Source organism: Ornithorhynchus anatinus, chromosome X5, assembly GCF_004115215.2.
Source record: "Ornithorhynchus anatinus isolate Pmale09 chromosome X5, mOrnAna1.pri.v4, whole genome shotgun sequence".
NCBI lineage: Eukaryota > Metazoa > Chordata > Mammalia > Monotremata > Ornithorhynchidae > Ornithorhynchus > Ornithorhynchus anatinus.
Window position 1 is genome coordinate 4,953,913 of NC_041753.1, and position 22,193 is coordinate 4,976,105.

The window sequence follows — 22,193 nt, forward strand, 5'->3', positions numbered from 1 at the left end:
TAGAACAGGACCCGGCACGTAGTAAGCGCTTAACAGAAACCATTATTTGCCCCCTCTCTACCCGCATCTCTTCCAAGCGTAATCGGGAATCCATTACACCCACCCGGAGGAAGTGGTGGAAGAGAGAAGGCCCCTCTGTGCCTCGGTTTCCCTCCCGGGGCTCTCCGCGGAGCGATAGGCCCGTCTCCACCCCTCCTTCGCCCTCCCCGCTTCCAGACGAGTCAGGGGCGGAGAGGGGCGTCAGATGCAGTGCGCCCACCCTCCTCACACCCTCCGCCCCCCAACCCCGAACCGTTCGGACTCGGTCGTCCCCGTTGGGATCCGGAGTTTGGGGGAGAGGCTTGGAGTTGATCTCAGGATTCGACGTTTGGGCCTCGCCGCCGCCCAGGGGCTGCAGCTTTGGAGGGGGGATGTGGGGAGTGAGCAGGGGACCTCAAAGAAGAGAGGACAACGGGGACCGGCCCCCTCGGTGGGATGGAGGACGGAGGACGGGCCGGGGTCTGGAGGGAGACGCCGAGGAGGCGGTTTCCGCCTCGCCCGCTTCCCTCTGAGAGGCGGCGCGGCCCAGTGGGTAGAGCCCGGGCCTGGGAGTCTCAAGGCCCTGGGTTCTCATGCCGCTGCCGGGTGACCTTGGGTAAGTCGCTTCCCTTCCTCCGTGCCTCAGTTCCCTCTTCTGCAAAATGAGGATGAAGACGGTGAGCCCCACGTTGGGACAGGGACTTGGTCCCACCCGGCGACCTTGTATCCACCTCGGTGCTTAGAACGGTGCCTGGCACATGGTGAGCGCTTCACGGAGACCATTAGGATTTGAGCAGAGGGGAAAGTAGTGTTCAGAGCTCGTCAGAGGGCTGCCTCGTGCCTCGGTTTCCCCCTCGGCCAGTGGCGGGGCTGAGGGAGGGCGTCCCCGTGGCCCTGGGTCCCAGGTCATCCCAGCGGGTGGTGGGAGACGGCATAGATCCGGGAGGGGGATCGCCCTCACCCTCCCGCCCCCCCCCACCCTTTCATTCATTCACTCAATCGTATTTATTGAGCGCTTACTGGGTGCAGAGCACCGGACTGGGCGCTCGGGAAAGTACAACGCAACAAAAAACAGTGACATTCCCTGCCCACAACGGGCTTCCAGTCTAGAGGGAGGGAGACGGATAGCGATATAAATAAATGACCGAGGTGGACATGGTGGGGTGGGGCGGGGAGGGGGGCAAAGAGCAAAGGGAGCGAGTCGGGGCGACGCAGAAGGGAGTGGGAGATGAGGAAAGGGAGGGCGCAGTCAGGGAAGGCCTCTCGGAGGAGGCGGGGTCTTCAAATCAGGCTTCGCGGGGCGGGAGAGGAACGGTCTGTGGCATGAGAGGAGGGAGGGCGTTCGGGCCAGGGGCGGGACGCGGGCCGGGGGTCGGCGGCGAGACGGAGGCCCAGGTCATTCGTTCGTTCAATAGTATTTATTGAGCGCTTACTGTGTGCAGAGCACTGGACTAAGCAGTCAGTTCGGCAGCGAGGAGGTGAGCGGCACCAGGGGAGCGGAGCGTGCGGGGCTGGGATGGAGGAGGAGAGAAGGGAGGGGAGGTAGGAGGGGGCGAGCGGATGGACGGCTTTAAAATCGATAACGAGGAGTTTCCGATCGATGCGGAGGTGGATGGGCAACCGCTGGAGTTTTTGAGGAGCGGGGTGACGTGTCCTGAGCGTTTCCTTCACGGTTGGGGCCAGGAAAGGAGTCTAAAATGGCTTCTGGAGTTGAAAATCCAAGGGGAAAAAAACGAGGTTTGGCTGTGAGCCCCCCTTCGCCTCTCCGGGGGATCGGCATGAGGTGATTCTGTGGTAAACTCATCTATCTCGTTTCCGGCCTCTCGCCCACATCCTGCCTCTGGGACGCCCTCGCTCCTCATATCCCGCGGACCACGACTCCATGACTTACTGGGCCAGTCGCTTCACTTCTCTGTGACTCAGTTCCCTCATCTGTCAAATGGGGATGAAGACTGGGCGCCTCCCGTGGGACAACCGCTTAGAACAGTGCTCTGCACCTAGAAAGCGCTTAACAAATACCAACATTATTATATATATATATATATGTATAGATGTGTATATATATATATATATATATATACATACACGTGTATAGAGATAGAGAGAATGTGTAGAAGCAGCATGGCGTAGTGGATTGTACCCGGACCTGGGAGTCAGAGGGACCTGGGTTCTAATTCTGGCTCCGCCACTTGGTTGCTGTGTGACCTTGGGCAAGTCACTTCACTGGGCCTCAGTGACCTCATCTGTCAAATGGGGATGGAGACTGTGAGCCCCATGTGGGACAGGGACTGGGTCCAACCCGATTAGATGGCATCCACCCCGGTGCTTAGTATAGAGCCTGGCACATAATAATAGTAATAATAATGGATAATGTTGGTATTTGTTAAGCGCTTACTATGTGCCTAGCACTGTCCTAAGCGCTGAGGGGAGATGCAAGGCCATCAGGTGGTCCCCCGTGGGGTTCCCAGTCTTCATCCCCATTTGACAGATGAGGGAACTGAGGCCCAGAGAAGCGAAGTGACTTGCCCAAAGTCACCCGGCTGCCAAGTGGCCGAGCCGGGATTAGAACTCACGACCCCTGACTCCCAAGCCTGGGCTCTTGCCACTGAGTCACGCACGTAGTAAGCGCTTAATAGTGATAGTGGTATGTGTTAAGCGCTTACTATGCGCCAAGCACTGTTCTAATCGCTGATTAACAAGTACCATTATTATTGCTTTTCATTAGTTCGATAGTATTTATTGAGCGCTTACTATATGCACAGCACTGTACTAAACGCTTGGAATGGACAATTCGGCAACAGATAGAGACCGTCCCGGCCCAGTGACGGGATTATTAATGGATGGTTACGTGTGTGAGAAGCAGCGTGGCTCAGTGGCAAGGGCCCGGGCTTAGGGGTCCGAGGTCGTGGGTTCTAATCCCGCCACTTGTCAGCTGGGTGACCTTGGGCAAGTCACTTCACTTCTCTGGGCCTCAGTGACCTCGTCTGTCAAATGGGGATCAAAAGCGTGAGCCCCCACGTGGGACAACCTGAGTACCCTGGCTCTCCCCAGCGCTTAGAACAGTGCTTGGCACAAAGTAAGCGCTTAACAAATACCAGCATCATTATTACTAGACGGTTAAGGTGGGAGCTCAGACTCCTCCCTCACGCAGGCCAAGCCTCTCCACTGCGCATGCCCGCCTCGCCCCCCCCCCGCGCAGACCCCGCCCCCTTCCTCGCGCAGGCCCCCTCAACAAACCCCTCCCCCTTCCTCGCGCCAGCCCCCTCCACTGCGCATGCCCCGCCCCCTTCCTCGCGCAGGCCCCCCTCCACTGCACGTGCCCCGCCCCCTCCTCGCGCAGGCCCCCCCTTCCTCGCGCAGGCCCCCTCGACTGCGCCTGCCCCGCCCCCTTATCAGGCCCCGCCCCTTCCTCGCGCAGGCCCCCTCCACTGCGCTTGCCCCGCCCCCTCAACAGACCCCGCCCCCTTCTCGCGCCAGCCCCCTCCACTGCGCAGGCCCCGCCCCCTCCTCGCGCAGGCCCCCCTCCACTGCGCGTGCCCCGCCCCTCCACTGCGCATGCCCCGCCCCTAGTCCCCTAGGCCCCGCCCCCTTGCTCCCATGCAGTGACGCGTCTGTCCCGGAGGGGGCGGCAGCGAGGCGGCCGGAGCGGCCCGGAGCTGCTCGCCCAGTGTCCTTAGCGGCAGGACCGGACCCGACCCGACCCGACCCGACCCGACCCGACCCACACCGGACCGGACCGGACCCAAACCGGACCCGACCTCGGCCCCCTCCACATCCGGCCCCGGTAAGTCCCGCTCCCGCCTCCCCCTTCCCCGATCCAACCCTGGGACACCAAACTTTTCAGGCTTTGGAAGTTAGTGGAGGGAGGGCAGGGGGATCAATACTTATCGGTTATCGATACAGCCCCCCCCCCACCAGCTGGGGCTGCCCCGCCCCCCCCCCCTCCGGTGCCCCTCGATCCAGCCCCCGCCGCCTTCTCCGCCCCCTGCTGCCCGCCCCCCGTCCCGATCCTCGCCCCCGGCGCCTCCCGCGATGTGCTTGGCGCCGCGTGAGCGCTTAACAAACGCTACCGAGAGGATGAGGATGAGGATGTGCGCGGCGCCAGGTGCGAATTCGGGGAGGAGGGGGGAGGGGAGAGAGGGGCGGGCGCGTGCGGGAGGGGGCGGGGTCAGCAGAGGGGTCGATCCCGTGGAGTGGGCGTGGCCAGGAGGGGGCGCGCGCGGCCCGGGCCGGGGGCGCGCGCCGGAGGGGGCGGGGTCAGCAGAGGGGCGGCCTATCACGTCCAGTGGGCGTGGCCAGGGGAGGCCGCGCGAGGCCCGGGCAGGGGGCGCGCGCCGGGGGGCGTGGCCGGCATCGGGGGCGTGGTCCGACCGGGGCCAATCCCGCGGAGGGGGCGTGACCCGGGCCGGGGGCGCGCGCCGGAGGAGGCGTGGCCGGCAGAGGGGGCGTGGCCCGACAGGGGCCAATCCCGCGGAGGGGGCGTGGCCCGGCTAGGAGGGGCGCTCGTAGGGGGGCGTGGCCGGCATCGGGGGCGTGACCAGACGACGGGGGCCAATCCCGCGGAGGGGGCGTGTCCGGGCTAGGGCGCGCGCGCGGGAGGGGCGTGGCCGGCACCGGGGGCGTGGCCAGGCGACCGGGGCCAATCCCGCGGAGGGGGCGTGTCCCGGTCAGGGGGCGTGTCCTCCCATTGGGCGGCGGGGGCGGCGGGGGGCGGGGCCGGGCGGTGACGGCGGCCTGCGCGGCGGCGGCGGCGGTGTTGGGCGGTGCTGTGCGGTGCGCTGCGGTGCTGTGCGGTGCGCTGCGTCCCGGTCCGGGGCTCGGGCCTCGGGCCGCCTGCGATGCCTCAAGATGGCGGAGCTGGGCGAGTTGAAGGTAGCGGGGGGGAGGGAGGACCCCCGGGGGGGAGGGGCGGCCCCTCCCTCTTCCCCCTCCCCCTCCCCCTCCCGCCCAGGTCATCGCAGCCATTCATTCAGCCATTCATTCATTCATTCATTCATCCATCCATATGTACTGAGCGCCTCCTCTGTGCAGAGCACTGGCCTAAACGCTTGGAATCAGGCCTCCGGGTCATCGCAGCCATCCCCCTGCCTCCGGTAGGGTGGGGCAGGGGGATGGGGGAGTCCCCCTTTCCGCGCCCCCCGGGAGACACACCGGGAAACTGAGGCACGGTTTGGGGGCGGACGGACTCCTCCCTTCTCCCTCCCCTTTTCCCCCTCCTCGTCTCCCCTTCCCCGTCTCCCTCTTCTCCCCTAATTGCTTCCCCCTTCTTCCCCCGACCTCCTACTTTCCCCTCTGCCCTTCCTTTCTCGCTTTCTCCCCGTTTCCTCCCTCTTCTCCCTTCCCTCTCCCCTTTTTCTTCCCCCTTTTCTCCCCTTCCCTCTTCTTCTCTCTCCTCCTTTTCTCTCCTCTTCTTCTCCCCTTTTGCTTCGCCCTTTCCTCCCCTTCCCTCTCCCCTTTTCTCTCCTCCTCTTCTCCCCTTCCCTCTCCTCCTTTTCCCTCTCCCCTTTTCTTCCCTTTCCTCCCTTCCCTCTCCCCTTTCTTCCCCCTCTCCCCTTTCTTCCCCCTTTTTCTCCCCATTCCTCCCCTTCCCCTCTCTCCTCTTTCCTCCCCTTCCCTCTCCTCCTCTTCTCCCCTTCCCTCTCCTCCTTTTCCCTCTCCTCCTTTTCCCTCTCCCCTTTTTCTTCCCCTTTCTCTCCCCTTCTTCTCCCCTTCCCTCTCCCCCTTGTCTCCCCTTCCCTCTCCCCCTTTTCCTCCCCTTTTCTCCCCCGTTCTCTCCTCTTTTTCTCCCCTTCCCTCTCCTCCTCTTCTCCCCCTTTTTCTTCCCCCTTTCCTCCCCTTCCCTTTCCCCCCTTTCCCTTTCCCCTTTTCTCTCCTCCTCTTCTCCCCTTCCCTCTTCTTTTCCCTCTCCCCTTTCTCCCCCTTTTCTCCCTTTCCCTCTCCCCTCTTTCCTCCCCTTCCCTCTCCCCTCTTTCCTCCCCTTCCCTCTCCTCCTCTTCTCCCCTTCCCTCTCCTCCTCTTCTCCCCTTCCCTCTCCTCCTCTTCTCCCCTTCCCTCTCCTCCTCTTCTCCCCTCTTTCCTCCCCTTCCCTCTCCTCCCTTTCCCTCTCCCCTTTTTCTCCCCTTCCCTCTCCTCATTTTCTTCCCCCTTCCCCCCTCCCCCCTCGCCCGTGCCCCCTCTGCCACCTCCCGCTGGACGGCAAGCCGAGAGGGTGCCCCGGCGCCCCGGGGCGGCCCGGCAGGGGAGGGGTCCGGGGCCCGGAGGGGAGGAGGGAGACCGGCCGGACCTGCCGCCTCCCGCCTCCCGCTGCTGGGCCGGGCACCGAGCGGGCAGGGGCGCGGAGGGGCGCGGAGGAGGTGGGGCGCTGGTGTCGACCGAGCGCCGTCTGGGTGCGGAACGCTGCGCCGAGCACCGGGGAGGGACCGCCGGGAGCCAAACCCACGCTCCTCCGCCCCGCGGGGAGCTCGCCGTGCGGCCCGCTGGGTAGGGCCCGGGCCCGGGCGTCGAGGGACCCCGGGTTCCCGTCCCTCGTCCGCCGTGGGACCCCGGGCCGGTCGCCTCCCTCCTCCCCGCCACCGTGGCCTCGTCCGGAAAATGGAGATTGAGCCTCGGCGGGCCGGTGTCCGACCCGCTCGCCTCGCGCCTCCCGGGCTTCGCTCCCCTGGGCCTCGGTTCCCTCGTCTGGAAAGCGGGGGACCGAGACGGCGAACCCCGCCTCGTTCCCTCGTAGCCACTCCGGCGCTCAACACGGTGCCCGGCACAGAGGAGGCGCTTAGCAGATGCCGCCGTCGACCCCATCATGAGTGTCGTGGGGCTGGGCCGGGGGGCGAAGGGAGTGGGAGACGAGGAGAGGACGTCGCGGAGCGACGGTCTGGGGGGGGGAGAGGAGGGTCCCCGCCCCGGCCGAAGGCCTGACCCCGCCGTCTCTCTGTGTGTGTGTCTCTCTCTCTCTCTCTCTCTCTCTCTCTCTCTCCCCGTCCGTGTGTCTCCGTGTCCGGTCTCCGGCCGCCCCCCCGTAGCACATGGTGATGAGTTTCCGGGTGTCTGAGCTGCAGGTCCTGCTGGGCTTCGCCGGGCGGAACAAGAGCGGGCGGAAGCACGAGCTGCTGAGCGAGGCCCTGCGGCTGGTCCGGCCCGGCTGCGGCCCCGGCGTCCCGATGAAGATCAAGGAGCTCTACCGCCGGCGGTTCCCCCGCAAGGTCCCGGCCCCCGCCGACCTCGCCCTGCTCCACCTGGGGCCGCCCCCCGCCGCCCCCGCCCCGCCCCCCGGCCCCCCGGCCGCCCCGCCGCCCCCCCCGCCCCTGCCGAGCCCCAAGCGGGAGCCGGACGGCCGGCGCCCGGCCTCGCCCGCCCGCCCGGTCCACCCCGACGTCAAGATGAAGCGGCTGCCCTTCTACGACGTCTACGACGAGCTCATCAAGCCCGCCACGCTCGGTGCGCCCTCCCCGCCCCCCCAACCCGTGTCCCCGCCTCCCCCTGCCCGGCCTCAGTCTACCCGCGGGTCCCCCGTCCCTGCCGGCGCTCGGCAACGATGGTACCCGTTCGGCGCTTACCCTGTGCCCGGCCCCCCTTCTGAGCGCCGGCGGAGACCCGGGGGGCCCTCGGGTGGTATCCCCGTTTGACGGAGGAGGTCACCGGGGCCCAGAGACGCGAAGTGACTCGCCCGAGGTCCCACAGCGGACGAGTGGCGGGGTCGGAATTAGAACCCACGGCCTCTGACTCTCAGCCACGCTTCCCAGGGGCCTCCCCCACTGGGTGGGTGCCGTTGCCTTGTTCGTTCGGGGTATTCGTCGGGCGCTTACCGTGTGCCAGGCACTGTTCTGAGTGCCGGGGATGAGACAAGTTAGGTGTGCTTCGTTTTACCCTTCGGACCCCCCCCCGCCATTTCCCTTCCCACCACTTCCGCAGGGGCTTCCCACTGGCTGGTGGCCACGCACCTCGGTTTACCCCTGGATCCTCCCTTGCCTTCCAGCACCTCCCGGGGGTTTCTCCCCCCACCCAGTCCTCCTCAGTTTAATAATAACGTTGGCGTTTGTTAAGCGCTTACTGTGTGCAGAGCGCCGTTCGAAGCGCTGGGGAGATACGAGGTCATCGGGTCGTCCCACGTGAGGCTCACCGTCTTCATCCCCATTTTGCAGATGAGGTCACCGAGGCCCAGAGAAGCGAAGTGACTCGCCCACGGTCACCCGGCTGCCGAGTGGCAGAGCCGGGATTCGAACCCGTGATCTCTGACTCCCCAGCCCGGGCTCTTTCCACTGAGCCGCGCTGCTTCTCCACTCCCGATTTATCTTCCTCCTCTCCGGGGTCTCTCCAAATAGATGGATGGTCCGATCCCCCGCCGTCCCTGGGTGCCAGCTTACCTCGACGTCCCCCTGCCCGCCCTCCCGGGCCCGAGGGCCGGTCTCCCCCCCCGCCCCCCACCAGCCCTGCCAATCCTTCGCCGCCGGCCCGGCCGTGACCCCGCGCCCCCACGCCGGGCCCGGCGCTGACCCCCGGCCCCGGCCGCTCGTTTTCCCGCCGGCAGCTTCCACCAACAGTCAGAGGTTCGAGGAGACGCACTTCACCTTCGCCCTCACCCCGCAGCAGGTCCAGCAGATCCTCGCGTCCAGGTGACCCAGACCGTCCCCGTCCCCCCCCCCCCCGTCGGGCCTCGCCCGCCGCCCCGCTACCCCCCGGGTGGGTTCCCCGGCCCCGGGGGGGGGGCGGTGCGTGGAGAGGGGCAGTTGCGATCGGGAGGGGGAAAGGGCAGGTTTGGGGGTCCGCCCCCCTCCTGGGCCTCTGCGCCCGCCCTCACCCCCCTCCCGGTCTCCATGGTTACAGGGATGTCCTGCCTGGGGCTAAGTGTGATTACACGGTGCAGGTGCAGCTCAGGTGAGACCCCCCCCCCCCCCCAACGCTTCCCTCTTCCCTCCGCTGCCCCGGCCGGTCCCGGCCCCCTCCCCGCCCGCCCCCGCGGACGACGGGGGGCTGACCCCCCGCCCCGTCCACCCCCACAGGTTCTGCCTGTGTGAGACCAGCTGCCCCCAAGAAGACTGCTTCCCCCCCAACCTGTTCATCAAAGTCAACGGGAAGCTGTGCCCCCTGCCCGTGAGTGCCCCTTCCCCCCCCCGGCCGGGGTCCGGACCACCGGGGCGGATGGGGGAGGGCGCGGCGGGCGGGCGGGCGCCCGGAGCCCCCTCTGAGCCGGGGCCCGTCCCCTCCCCCGCAGGGCTACCTCCCGCCCACGAAGAACGGGGCCGAACCCAAGCGTCCCAGCCGCCCGGTCAACATCACCCCCCTGGCGCGGCTCTCGGCCACCGTCCCCAACACCATCGTGGTCAACTGGTCCTCGGAGTTCGGGCGGGTGAGCCGCGGCCGGCGGGGGGCCGGGGGGCGGGGGGGGGGGGGGCGGGACCGGCCGCTGACCGCCTCCCCCCCCCGCCCCGCGCAGAGCTACTCCCTGTCCGTCTACCTGGTGAAGCAGCTGACGTCCGGGACGCTGCTGCAGAAGCTGAGGGCCAAGGGCATCCGCAACGCTGACCACTCGCGGGCCCTCAGTGAGTCGGCCCCCAGCCCCCACCCGGACCCGCGGGACCCCCGGCTCGGCCCACAGCCCTCAGCGTCACCGCCCCCCGACCCCACCCGGCCCCGAGGGGCGGCCCCACCGCCCCCCCCCCCCCCGGCTCGTCCCACCGCCTCCAGCGACCCCTCCGGCCCCACCTCGAGTGACCTCCCCATCCCGCCCGGCCCCGCGGGACCCCCCTCCCGCCCCCAGCTCGGCCCGCAGCCCCGGAGCGCCCCCCAACCCCGGGGGGGACCCTGCGTGGTCCCCCCGCCGGCCCCGCCCCGACCCCCGCCCTCCGGCCCGGTTTCAGTCAAGGAGAAGCTGACGGCCGACCCCGACAGCGAAGTGGCGACCACCAGCCTCCGCGTCTCCCTCATGTGTCCGGTGCGTGGGCCGGGGGCGGGCGGAGGCCGGGGTGGGGGGGCCCTCTGCCGCCGTCGCCCCCCGACCCTTGACCCTCCCGCTCCCCCCGCAGCTGGGGAAGATGCGCCTGGCGGTGCCCTGCCGTGCCCTGAGCTGCGCCCACCTGCAGAGCTTCGACGCGGCCCTCTACCTGCAGATGAACGAGAAGAAGCCCACCTGGACCTGCCCCGTGTGCGACAAGAAGGCGCCCTACGAGAGCCTGGTCATCGACGGGTACCGACCGCCCCGGACCACCCCGGACCCGTCGGACCCCTGCCCGCCCCCCGGCCCCCCGGCCCGGCCGACCCCCACCCGATGCCGAGAGGAGCGGCGTGGCCCGGCGGCTAGAGCCCGGGCCTGGGAGTCAGAAGGTCGTGGGTTCTCGTCCCCGCCCCACCACTTGTCTGCTGTGTGACCTTGGGGAAGTCACTTCCCTTCTCTGGGCCTCAGTTCCCGCATCTGGAAAATGGGGATTGAGACTGGGTTGCCCCCGTGGGACGGGGCCTGTGTCCAACCTGATTCGCTTTATCCACCCCAGCGCTTAGTACGGTGCCTGGCGCATCGTAAGCGCCTAACAGATATCCTCATTATCGTTACTGTTATTATTAATCATTATTAATAATAATAATAACGACCCCATCCCGCCCTTTTTTCTTTTTCGATATTCGCCGACTCTCCCCGACGGATCCCTGCTCACCAGCCCTTCCTCTCCGGCCCCCACCCCCCGACTCCTCTCTTCTTTCCTTTTTATGGTATTCATTAAGCGTTCACTCCGTGCCAGGCACCGTACTAAGCATCGGGTTAGATCCAAGCTAATCGGTTCGGACCCGGTCCCTGTCCCACGGGGGGCTCACGCTCTTCCTCCCCGTTTTCCAGATGAGGGGCCCGAGGCCCAGAGTAAGTCGAGCGACCCTAGGCCACACAGCAAAGTGGCGGAGCGGAGATTAGAACCCGGGTCCTACTGACTCCCTGGCCCGGGCTCTACCCGCTAGGCCACGCTCCCTTCTAAACCCTCCCCGGTCGACCTAGTCTCTGAAAATCCCCGTCCGCTGACTCCGACCCATCCTTCCGGTCGCCCCCCTCTGCCTCCTCCTCACCGTCCCCTTCAGGTGGTATTTCTTCGGCGCTTACTACGTGCCAAGCTCTGTACTAAGCGCCAGGGACGATGCGGTCGACGCAGATCGGACCGTCGGCTCCCCGTGGGCAAGGAACACGTCTGCGCCTTCCGTTTTATTGTGTTCTCCCAAGCGCCTCGTACAGCGCCCGGTCCACAGGGAGCGCTCAGTAAATACCACCGATGGAGTGGACCGGTTCCCGTCCCCCACGGGGGCTCACCGTCCGACTCGGAGGGAGACTGGGTATCGGAGTACGGCGCCTGGCACCTAGTGAGCGCTTAACGCGCGCTGTAATTATTTTACAGTTGAGGAAACGGAGGCCCAGAGGAGAAGGATAATAACTGTGGTATTCGTTAGGCGCCGCCTCCGTGCCGGGCCCCCTGCTGAGCGCTGGGGCGGATCCGGGATCGTCGGGTCGGACGCCGTCCCCGTCCCACACGGGGCTCACGCCCTTCCGTTGGGCGGAGGAGGGAGCCGAGGCCCAGAGAAGTGAAGCGACTGGCCCGAGGTCACGCGGCGGACAAGTGGCGGGGGCGGGATTAGAACCCAGGTCCGCCCGGGCGCCAGCCACTCCCTTCCCACCCCCAGGCTGTTCCTGGAGATCCTCGACTCCGTGTCCGACTGCGACGAGATCCAGTTCATGGAGGACGGGTCGTGGTGCCCGATGAAGCCCAAGAAGGAGGCGGCGGAGGTGTGCCCGCCTCCGGGCTGCGGCGGCCTGGAAGGTGAGACCGGTCGTCCGCCCTCCCGGCCCCCTTGGGCAGCGCGGCGGGATGGATTCACCCGTTCTCCCTCTAGCCCGTGGGCAGGGAATCTGTTCCTTGTAGTACTGGACCCTCCCAAGCGCTCAGTAGAATGCTCTGCACACGGTGAGCGCTCGATCGAGACGATCGAGTGAATGAATGGTCTTGATTGAACGTTTACTGGGCGCGCGGCCCCGTCCGGGGCGCGTGGGAGAGTCCGACAGAACAGCAGTGATGATATTGGCTTTGGGTAAGTGCTTAATAATAATAATAATAATAATGTGGGTATTTAAGTGCTTACGATGGGCAGAGCACCGTTCTTTGCGCCGGGGGAGATCCAGGGTCATCAGGTTGGCCCACGTGAGGCTCACAGTTAATCCCTATTTTACAGAGGAGGTAAATGAGGCACAGAGAAGTTAAAGCGACTCGCCCACAGTCACACTGCTGACAAGCGGCAGAGCCGGGAGTCGGACCCGTGACCTCTGACTCCGGAGCCCGGGCTCTTCCCACTCAGCCGCGCTGCTTGCTCGGTGCCAGGCACTGTACTAAGCGTCGGGGTGGGCACAAGCAAATGGGGTTGGACCCGGTGCCCTGCCCGCCCCCCCCCCCGTGGGGCTCACCGTCTCCATCCCCGTTTGACGGACGAGGGAACTGAGGCCCAGCGAAGCGACTTGGCCGGGGTCACCCGGCAGGCAGGTGGCGGAGCGGGGATTAGAACCCAGGACCTCCCGGGGCCTCGGGCCAGACCCGTTCCCCGCCCACGAGGAGGAGCTCCCTTGCCCTTCCCACCCTCGAGCTCACCGTCGTCCTCCGCCCCCCCGCAGCCGGCCCCGCGTTCGGAGCGGAGGGGCCGGCGCCCGAGAAGAAGCCGAAGGTGGAGGTCATCGACCTGACCCTGGACAGCTCGTCCGAGGAGGAGGAGGAGCGGGACGAGGGGCCCCCGCTGGCCAAGAAGCCCCGGCCCGTCGTCGCCGCGGCCACCCCGGGGGCCAAAGGGTGCGGACCGAGGCGGCGGGGGGCGGGACGGCGCGGGGGGGGGTGGGGGGCCGGGGGGAGGGATGGGGTGAGACCCGTCGCTAAACACCAGCGACCGACGGGGCGGCCGGGAGCGGGCCGGGGACGCCCGGGCTCTTTGGTGGTCGATGGGTCCGTCGGTGGTATTTATCGAGCGCTGACTGTGCGCGGAGCGCTGTCCCGAGCGCCTGGGAGAGTCCGGTGGAACAGACGCCTTCCCTGCCCCCGAGGAGTCTAGAGGGGGGAGACCCGATTTCTGTGAATAGAAATCGGTAAATGAGGGAGGTGGACGGAAGCGGTGCGGGGCCCGGAGGGAGGGACGAGGAAAGGGAGCGACGCAGAAGGGAGCGGGAGAAGAGGAAAGGAGGGCGCAGTCGGGGAAGGCCTCTCGGAGGAGGCGGGGCCTTCAGTGAGGCTCGGGAGGAGGGGGCGAGTCACTGTAGTAAGCGGTGGAGTAGATTAATCAGTCTTGTATTGAACACTTACTGCGTGCAGAGCACTGGACTAAGCCTTGGGAAGAGGACAAGATCCGCCAGCGAGAAGCAGCGTGGCTTCGGGAGAGAGCCCGGGCCGGGGAGACAGAGGACTTGAGTTCTAATCCCGGCTCCGCCCCTTGTCTGCCGGGTGACCTGGGGCAGGCCACTGCGCTTCTCCGTGCCTCGGTCACCACATCCGTGAAATGGGGATGAAGACCGGGAGCCCCACGGGGGACAAGCTGCTTATCTTCCGTCTCCCCCAGCGCTTAGAACGGTGCTCGGCACGTCGGAAGCGCTTAACAAATACCAGCGTTATTATTATTAACAACAGTGCTTGGCACTTAGGAAGCGCTTAAATACGTTATTATTATATTATTAACAGCGCTTGGCACGTAGGAAGCGCTCAAGTACATTATCGTTATTATTATTAGCAGTGCTTGGCACGTAGGAAGCGCTTCGCAAATATCATCATCATTATTATTAACAGTGCTTGGCACATAGGAAGCGCTTAAGTACGTCACTATTATTATTAGCAGTGCTTGGCACATAGGAAGCGCTTAACAAATATTATTATTAATAGTGCTTGGCACATAGGAAGCGCTTAACAGATATCATCGTCATCATCATCATCATTATTAACAGCGCTTGGCACATAGGAAGCGCGCACCAAATACCATCATCGTTATTATCGCTACTGTTACTATTGACGGTGCTTGGCACATAGGAAGCGCTTGACAGACACTGTCGTTATTTCGAGAGCCGGTAGCCGCCTTCCCTGCCCACGGCGAGTTTGCAGTCTAGGGATCCGAGCCGGCTCCCAGCTCGGACCCCCTCCCCCGTGGGGCTCCCCGTCTCAATCCCCATTTTCCGGATGAGGTAACCGAGGCCCAACGGGAGGGAAACGACCGGCTCGAGGTCCCCCGGCAGCCGGAGCGGCGATCGGAACCCGGGTCCTCGGACTCCCCGGGCCCCCCTCGCTCCTCCTGCCCACTCTGTCCCTCCCTCTTCCCCGCAGGACGCTGAGCGCTGACCACCGGCCGTCGTCCGGGCTGCGGACCCCGCCGCTGGCCGGCGACTTCCTGACGGGCCTCCCGTTGCCCGACTACCCCCCGGCCTTCTCCCTGCCCGGCGACATTCAGGGCAAGTATCGCGCGCCCGGGACCCGCGTGCGGGTGTCTCTCCGGGGCCGGGGGCCGGGGCCGGCGGTCGGGCCGAGGGCCGGCGTCCGACCCGGATTGGATTTGGGTCCTTCCTCTTCTCTCCAGGTCTGGATTTGTTTTCCTTCCTGCAGAGCGAGAATCAGGTGAGCCTCCCCCCCTTCCCCTCCCTCCCCGCCTTCTCCGCCTCCATCCTCCCCCCCCGGCCGTGGGCTCTCCTAGCTGGGGAAACTGAGGCCGGTCCCCGTCCCGCGGGCTCGGCCGGGAGGGAGGGGACGGCGAGGGGTCAGGGTGGGACTCGGCCCTCCGTGTCCCCCAGCGCTACGGCCCGTCGGTCATCACGTCGCTGGACGAGCAGGACGCCCTGAGCCGCTTCTTCCAGTACCGGGGGGCCCCCCAGCCGCCCTTCCTGGGTCCCCTGGCGCCCGTGCTGGCGGCCGCCTCCCACCGGGCCGCCTCCCCGCCCGCCGCCGCCCCCCGGCCCGGCGGGGGCGTCCCGGCCGGTCCCCCGGCGCCGGGCCCCGCGCTGACCGCCTGCCGCTCCGACGTCATCTCCCTGGACTGAGGCCGGACCGGCCGGGGGGACGCCGGGGACCGCCGCGGCCTGCCCGAGGACAGCGGTGAGCCGGGACCCGTGGGGACCCCGCCCCGTCCCGGACACGCGCGCGCGGCCCGTCGGAGCCGGGACGGGGGGGCGGACGGGGAGGGGGGCACGGCCCCCTCGGAGAACCCCCGGGCGCCGGCCGGGCCACGACCTGTACAGAGATCTCTATTTTCAGTTGTAGCTTTTGTACATAAAAATGAAAAAAAACTCCAAAGACTCCTCCCCTCTCCTCTCCCCATCGCCCCCAGCCCGGTGTGCCCACCCCCCGACTCTCTATTTATGTATTTAAGTTGGCCGCCCCCAGGTCCCCCCCACCCCCTCAGGCTGACCGTAGCCCCAACCAGCACCTTTACTGGGGGGAGAGGGATTGTCACTGACATTGTGCTGAGCTCTCTCCCCCTTCCCCACCCTGCCAGAGGCAGGGGGGCCGGGGGTAGAGGGGGGCCGGGGCCCCGGTGACTCTAATTTCCTCGCTTTTGTCCCACCACTGTAGCGAACCTTTTCGGTTATTAATAAAAGTGGAAAACGCTCCGGGAAGTCTAGGGGTGCAGGGGGTAAGGGAAGCGGGGCTGGGCGGGCGGGGCTGCTCGGGCAGGGCCTAGTGGCTAGAGCACGGGCCTGGGAGGCAGAAGGTCACGGGTTCCAATCCCACCTCTGCCCCTTGTCTGCCGTGTGGCCTCGGGCCAGTCACTTCGCTTCTCTGGGCCTCGGTTCCCTCATCCGTAGAATGGGGATGGGGACTGTGTGCCCCACGGGGGACGGGGACTGGGTCCAACCTCATTTGCTTGGATCCACCCCGGCGCTTAGCATAGTGCCCGGCATCTAGTAAGAGCTTAACAAATACCACAATTCTTTATTATTATTATTGTTGGGGCCTCAAAGAGGGCCTGGGGGGGCGGTCAGAGGGGTGAAGGTTAGGATGAGGGTGGGGGAGAGCGGGGGGGTAGAGTCAGAGTGTGTATGTGTGTGTGTGTGGCTTAGTGGAAAGAGTCTGGCTGGGCCTGGGAGTCAAAGGTTGCGGGTTCAAATCCCGCCTCTGCCACTTGTCAGCCGTGTGGCTTTGGGCAAGCCACTTGACTTCTCTGGGCCTCCGTGACCTCATCTGTCAAACGGGGATGAAGACTGGGAGCCCCGCGTGGGACAACCTGATGCCTTGGTCTCCACCCCAGCGCTTAGAACAGTGTTTGGCATGAAGTAAGAGCTTAACAAATACCATTATTATTTTTATTATCATTATTATTATTCCTGTCCTGCCTCTGCGGAAGGAGAGGAGGCGGAGGAAGCGGGGCGGGGGACCCGAGGGGTGCGGACCAGCTGGGGCGGCAGGGGCCTCTGGGCTAGATGCTGTTGCCGCCTGTCTCCTTGTTCTGTTGTCCGGCTCCCCCCTTCTAGACCATCTAGGGATGGTCTCCGACTTGGACTTTCCAAGCGCTTAGTACAGGGTTCTGCACCCAGTCAGCGCTCAGTAAATAGGAATGAAGGAATGAATGAAGGGCGAGAGAGGAAGCTCGACCAGCAGGGGGCGCCAGGGCAGTGCGAGGGGAAGCTCGACCAGCAGGGGGCGCCGGGAAAGCGAGAGGGGCGGCTCGACCGCCAGGGGGCGCTGGGACAGTGCGAGGGGAAGCTTGTCCAGCAGGGGGCGCCGGGAAGGCGAGAGGAGCGGCTCGACCGCCAGGGGGCGCTGGGACAGGACGAGGAGAAGCTCGACCGGCAGAGGGCGCTGGAGCGGCGGGGGGAGGTGGGAGCCGGGACTGGCAGCTGGTGAGGGGCGGGGCTTTCCCTCCTCCTTTTCCTCTTCTTCTTCTGTCCCCCCACCCTCCCCAGCAGGCGAACGGTCACGGATGCCACCAGTCCCTGTCCGCGGATCCCTTCTCTCCCCGTCCCCCATTCCGCTTTCCCCCCTGGCCCGCCCCCCCCCCCCATCTGCCACCGGCGCGTGGCCCCGCCCCGCTCCTTGGCTGCCCTCGCGCTCCTTCCGGCCCTCGGCCCCGCCCCCTCCCGGCTGGCCCCGCCCCCACGCGCTCCTCCCAGCGCGCGGCCCCGCCCCTGGCGGCCTCCGCGCGCTCCTTCCGGTGCTTGGCCCCGCCCCCTCCTTGGCTGCCCCTCCCCCTCCTATTGGCGCGCGGGCCCCCCCCCCCCGCCCGCGCGCGCTCCTTCCCCCGGCAGCCCCCGCGCGCTCCTTCCCTTGGCCCCTCCCCCCTCCCCTCAGGAGGTTTGTAATAATACTAAAAATGTTGGTATCGGTTAAGCGCTTACTAGGTGCAGAGCACTGTTCTAAGCGCTGGGGGGATACAAGGTGATCAGGCTGTCCCTCATGGGGCTCCCAGTCTTCATCCCCATTTGACAGATGGGGTAACTGAGGCCCAGGGAAGTGAAGTGACTCGCCCGCAGTCACCCAGCTGACAAGTGGCAGAGCTGGGATTCGAACTCACGACCTCTGACTCCCAAGCCCGGGCTCTTTCCACTGAGCCATTCATGCATCGTGAATAAGGATGGTATTTCTAAGCGCTTCCTCTGTGCAGAGCACTGTTCTAAGCGCTGGGGTAATAATAATAATAATAATAACGTTGGTATTTGTTAAGCACTTACCCTGTGCAGAGCACCGTTCTAAGCGCCGGGGGAGATCCAGGGTCATCGGGTCGGCCCACGTGAGGCTCCCGGTCTTCATCCCCATTTTCCAGATGAGGTCACTGAGGCCCAGAGAAGTGAAGTGACTGGACCAAGGTCACCCAACTGACAAGTGGCAGAGCCGGGATTCGAACCCACGACCTCTGACTCCCAAGGCCGGGCCCAGCGCTGCCACTTGTCAGCTGTGTGACTGTGGGCAAGTCACTTGACTTCTCTGGGCCCTCAGTGACCTCATCTGGAAAATGGGGATGAAGACTGGGAGCGTCACGTGGGACAATCTGATGACCCCGTATCTCCCCCACGCTTAGAACAGTGCTGTGCACCTAGTAAGCGCTTAACAAATACCAACATTATTATTATTTCCACTGAGCCACACTGCTCCTCTAACCACAGTGGTGCTTACTAGGTGCCAGGCACTGTACTAGGCGCTGGGCTGAGTCCAAGCCAATGGGGCTGAATGCTGACTGTTGGTATGTGCCGAGCACTGTTCTAAGCGCTGGGGTAGTTATAAAGAAATCAGGTTGTGCCATATGAGGCTCACAGTCTGCAGCCCCATTTGACAGGCGAGGGAACCGAGGCACCGAGAAGCGAAGCGACCGGCCCAGAGTCACCCAGCTGACGAGTGGCGGAGGCGGGATACAAACCCAAGACCTCCGACTCCTAAGCCCGGGCTCTTTCCACTGAGCCACGCTGCTTCTCTAGGCTGCTGCCGGACCCGGGCCCCGTCCCGTCCGACAGGGGAGGAAACTGAGGCACGGGGAAGGGAAGTGACTGGCCCAAGGTCACGCAGCAGACCAGTAGGGGAGTCGGGGTGAGAACGGGGCTCCTCTGACAGCCTCGATCCCCCTTTTTACCGTCATCTCAGGCCCTGAGATGTGAAGTGACTCACCCAAGGTCACACAGCAGAGAAAGGGCGGAGCGGGGGATTAGAACCCGTGACCTTCTGCCCTACATGCTTCCCCCCACTATTTTTTAGGGGGGGCACCCCCTCCGTCAATCAATCGATTGTATCGAACACTTCCTGGGGGCAGAGCGCTGCAAGCAAGCTCTTGGGAGAGGGCAATACAAAAGTCGGTAGACACATTTCCCGTCCGCAGCGCGCTGACAGTCTGGAGGAGGAGGAGGCGTTAATAGAAAGAAAGAAAATCACAGACAGGGACGCGAGTGGTGTGGGGCCGGGAGGGCGGGGGACGAAGAAAGGGAGAGAGTCGGGGAGACGCAGAAGGGAGCGGGAGAAGAGGAAAGGAGGGTGCAGTCAGGGAAGGCCTCTGGGAGGAGGCGGGCCTCCGGGAAGGCTTCGAAGGCGGGGAGAGTCACAGGAGGGAGGGCGATCCGGGCCACAGGCAGGATGTGGGCGAAAGATCGGCGGTGAGACGGACCAGGTCGGGGAACGAACGGCGCGGGCTGGGTTGGGGTAGGACAGCGGTGAGGTAGGAGGAGGTCGAGGGGATCGAGGCCTTTAAAGCAGAGGGCGAGAGGTTTCCACCGCCGGAGGTGGACGGGCAACCACCGGAGGTTCTTCGGGAATGGGGAAACGAGGACGTTTTTCCAAGAGAAACCATCCGGCCGGCAGACTCAAGTATGGATGGGAGGCAGGGAGGTCATCGCGGAGGCCGCCGGAGCAATCGAGAGGGGACGGGAGCGAGGTGGTAGTAATTCGAAGCCCAGAGAGCGGATTTCGGCGACGTCAACGAGGTCGAACCGAGAGGATTCAGCGGCAGATGGAAGGGGCGGACTCGGGGAGAGAGGCGAGGGTGACGCCACGGCCGTGAGACGGGAAGGACGGCGGTGCTGTCTGGGCGGGAAGATGAAGAGTCCTGCTTGGGACGGGTTAAGTTGGAGGTGCGAAGACGTCTCGAAGGCAGGAGGAAATGTGAGACTGGAGGGAGGGAGGGAGGGAGACGGGGCCGGAGAGCTGGGGATCGTCGGCACAGAGGCGACAGTTGGGAGCGAACGAGTTCTCCAAGGGAGTCGGTGTGGATGGAGAATAAAAGGGGGGGGGGGGTCCAGAAGGTGGGCCTTGAGGGACTCCCACCACGGTTGGGGGGTGGGAGACCGAGAATGAGCGACCAGAGAGACGGGGAGAGGACGGTGTCCGTGAAGACGCGGTCGGATGTTTTTTTGGAGGGGGGGGTGGTCGACGGTGTTGAGAGCAGCTGAGAGGTCGAGGTGAGCGGGGGGGGGGGGGGGCGGACGGAAGCCAGGCCGGAGGGGGTCCGGGGGAGGAGACAGCAGGGGTAGGCTCCTCGCTCGGGGAGCTGGGAAAGAAACGGTAGGAGGGAGCTGGGGCGATGACCGGAGGGAATCGTGGCGTCGCGGGAGGGTTTGTTTAGGATGGGGAGAGGTGAGCGTGGTTGAAAGCAGTGGGGAAGGAGCCACTGGAGAGCTAACAGGGGAAGATGGAGGTCAGGGAGGGGAGAAGGGTGGGGGGCAAGTGCTTTGATGAGGTGGAGGAGGTGGATTTTGAGAGAAGGCAGGAGATCTCCTTTTAATAATAATAATACTGGTAGTTGTTAAGCGCTTACTATGTGCAGAGCACGGTTCTAAGCGCTGGGGGAGATACAGGGTCATCAGGTGGTCCCACGGGAGGCTCCCAGTTCATCCCCATTTTCCAGATGAGGTCACTGAGGCCCAGAGAAGTGACGTGCCCACAGTCACCCAGCTGACAAGTGGCAGAGCCGGGGATTCGAACCCGTGACCTCTGACTCCCAAGCCCGGGCTCTTTCCACCGAGCCACGCTGCTTCTCTTTTGAGATGCTGCCGGGAAAGATGGGAGACGTGGAGAAGGAGCAGGCGGAGGGAAGGACTGGAGAGGGGCAGGGGAGATGGTAGGAAGATCACTCTTTCGGTGGTTTCCATTTTCTTGTGACGGTTTCCATTTTCTCATAAAATAGATGGGCTAGGTCACTGGGGCAAGAGATGGGCGCGGAGGAAATTGATATTCACCCTGTCCCCAACCCCACGGCATTTCTGTACCCACCTTTAAATCACACATGATAAATGACTTATTTGATAATATTAACGTCTGTCGTCGTCCCCGCCGCAAGCTCGCTACGGACGCTAATTCTCTTCTTTTGTACTCTCCCAAGCGACTGCCAGCTGGCTGTGCACAGGGAACGTGTCCGTTCACTGTCGTACTCGCCCAAGCGCTTAGTACAGCGGAGAAGCGGCGTGGCTTAGTGGATAGAGCCCGGGCCGGGGAGGCAGAATCCCAGCTCCACCACTTGTCTGCTGGGTGACCTTGGGCAAGTCACTTGGCTTCTCCGGGCCTCGGTTCCCTCATCTGTCGAATGGGGATTAGGAGCGTGAGCCGTCTGTGGGACAGGGACCGTGTCCAATAATAATGGGGATATTTGCCAGAGCACTGGAAATGATTACCCTGCAGACACTCCAGCGCTTGCCAACGGTAAGCGCTTAACAAGTCTCACTCACAATTATTATTATTATTATTACAGGGCTCCGCACCCAGTAAGGGGCTCAAGAAATAGGATTGATGAGTAATATAGCGCTCGATAAAGGTGACTGAGTGAGTTAAACGTCTGGAACAAGTGGCGAGGGCAATGGGCCCGTCTCATCGAGAACGGAGAAATGATTCTGCCGGGCAGGGGAGGGGAGGGCCGAGTTAAAGCAGGCAAGGACGAACCGGAGGCGGACGAGGTCCGCCCGCTATCTAGATTTCCGCCGGCAGCCCTCTGCGGCTGGTGCCCCGGAGAGAAGGACGTGGAAGGGGGGCTGTGGGTTAGCGGTATGATGATTACGGTCTTTGCAAAACGCTTATTAGGTGCCAGGAACTTTACTAAGCGCTGGGGTGGAATGGGAAATGAGGTCGACGAAGGGGGGGGGGACCAACGAGTTGAGTGTAATTATTATTACAATAATAATTGTGGTACTTGTTAAGCGCTTACTATATGCCAGGCACCGTTCTCAGCGCTGGGGTGGATATAAGGTCCGACACAAGCCCTACCCCACCAGGGGCTTGCGGTCCAAGTCAGCCAATCGTATTTTTTGAGCGCTGTATGCAGAGCGCTGTACTAAGCGCTGGGCAGAGAAAACAACGAACAATTCCCTGCCCACAATGAGCTGAGAGTCTAGGGGGAAAGGGAACAGGTCTTGATGAGGAATAATAATAATAATAATAATATGTGGTGTTTGTTCAGTGCCATGTGCCAGGCACTGTTCTAAGCGCTGGGGTGGGTAGAAGATAACGAGGTTGGACACAGTCCCCGTCCCACATGGGGCTCACCGTCTTAATCCCCATTTGACAGACGTGGGAAGTGAGGCTCGGAGAAGTGAGTGACTTGCCCGAGCTCCCAAAGCAGACGGGCGGCGGAGGGGGGATTAGAACCTGGGTCCTTCTGACTCCGGGGCCCGGGCTCTACCCACTAGGCCAGGCTCCTTCGCGATAGGAAACTGAGGTAGCAAGAAGTCGACGACTCGCTCGAGGCGGCGGGGGCAGGCCCCGCCTCCAGCCCGTGCTTTCCGCACGAGGCCTCCC

At 64.4% G+C, this 22,193-nt stretch overlaps 1 protein-coding gene and 1 non-coding gene across 3 annotated transcripts; both read left to right on the top strand.

Moving 5' to 3' along the window:
- Positions 1-3,643: 3,643 nt before the first annotated feature.
- Positions 3,644-15,601, top strand: PIAS3 (protein inhibitor of activated STAT 3). 2 transcript variants are annotated; one of them, XM_039910922.1, is made up of 14 exons: positions 3,644-3,802; positions 7,035-7,449; positions 8,540-8,624; positions 8,836-8,886; positions 9,012-9,102; positions 9,224-9,358; positions 9,446-9,551; positions 9,870-9,943; positions 10,035-10,195; positions 11,665-11,801; positions 12,644-12,815; positions 14,325-14,449; positions 14,575-14,612; positions 14,786-15,601. In XM_039910922.1, exons 2-14 carry the CDS (start codon positions 7,038-7,040, stop codon positions 15,029-15,031), a joined length of 1,833 nt encoding a protein of 610 aa, XP_039766856.1. In that variant the 5' UTR covers positions 3,644-3,802; positions 7,035-7,037; the 3' UTR covers positions 15,032-15,601. The 2 variants fall into 2 exon arrangements, with proteins under 2 accessions (XP_039766856.1, XP_039766855.1); XM_039910921.1 differs by lacking the exon at positions 3,644-3,802 and adding an exon at positions 4,780-4,890.
- MIR7414 (microRNA mir-7414) lies at positions 11,947-12,001 on the top strand. Its single transcript, NR_130416.1, has one exon. It is a non-coding gene; the product is annotated as a microRNA mir-7414 (primary transcript).
- Positions 15,602-22,193: the final 6,592 nt, after the last annotated feature.

Excerpts from the sequence above, each read along its gene's own strand:
- PIAS3 (XM_039910921.1), top strand. The coding sequence starts at position 4,867 with ATGGCGGAGCTGGGCGAGTTGAAG. Across the intron at positions 8,887-9,011 it reads ACGGTGCAGGTGCAGCTCAG|GTTCTGCCTGTGTGAGACCA; the intron begins GTGAGACCCCCC and ends CCACCCCCACAG. Across the intron at positions 9,103-9,223 it reads GGAAGCTGTGCCCCCTGCCC|GGCTACCTCCCGCCCACGAA; the intron begins GTGAGTGCCCCT and ends CCTCCCCCGCAG.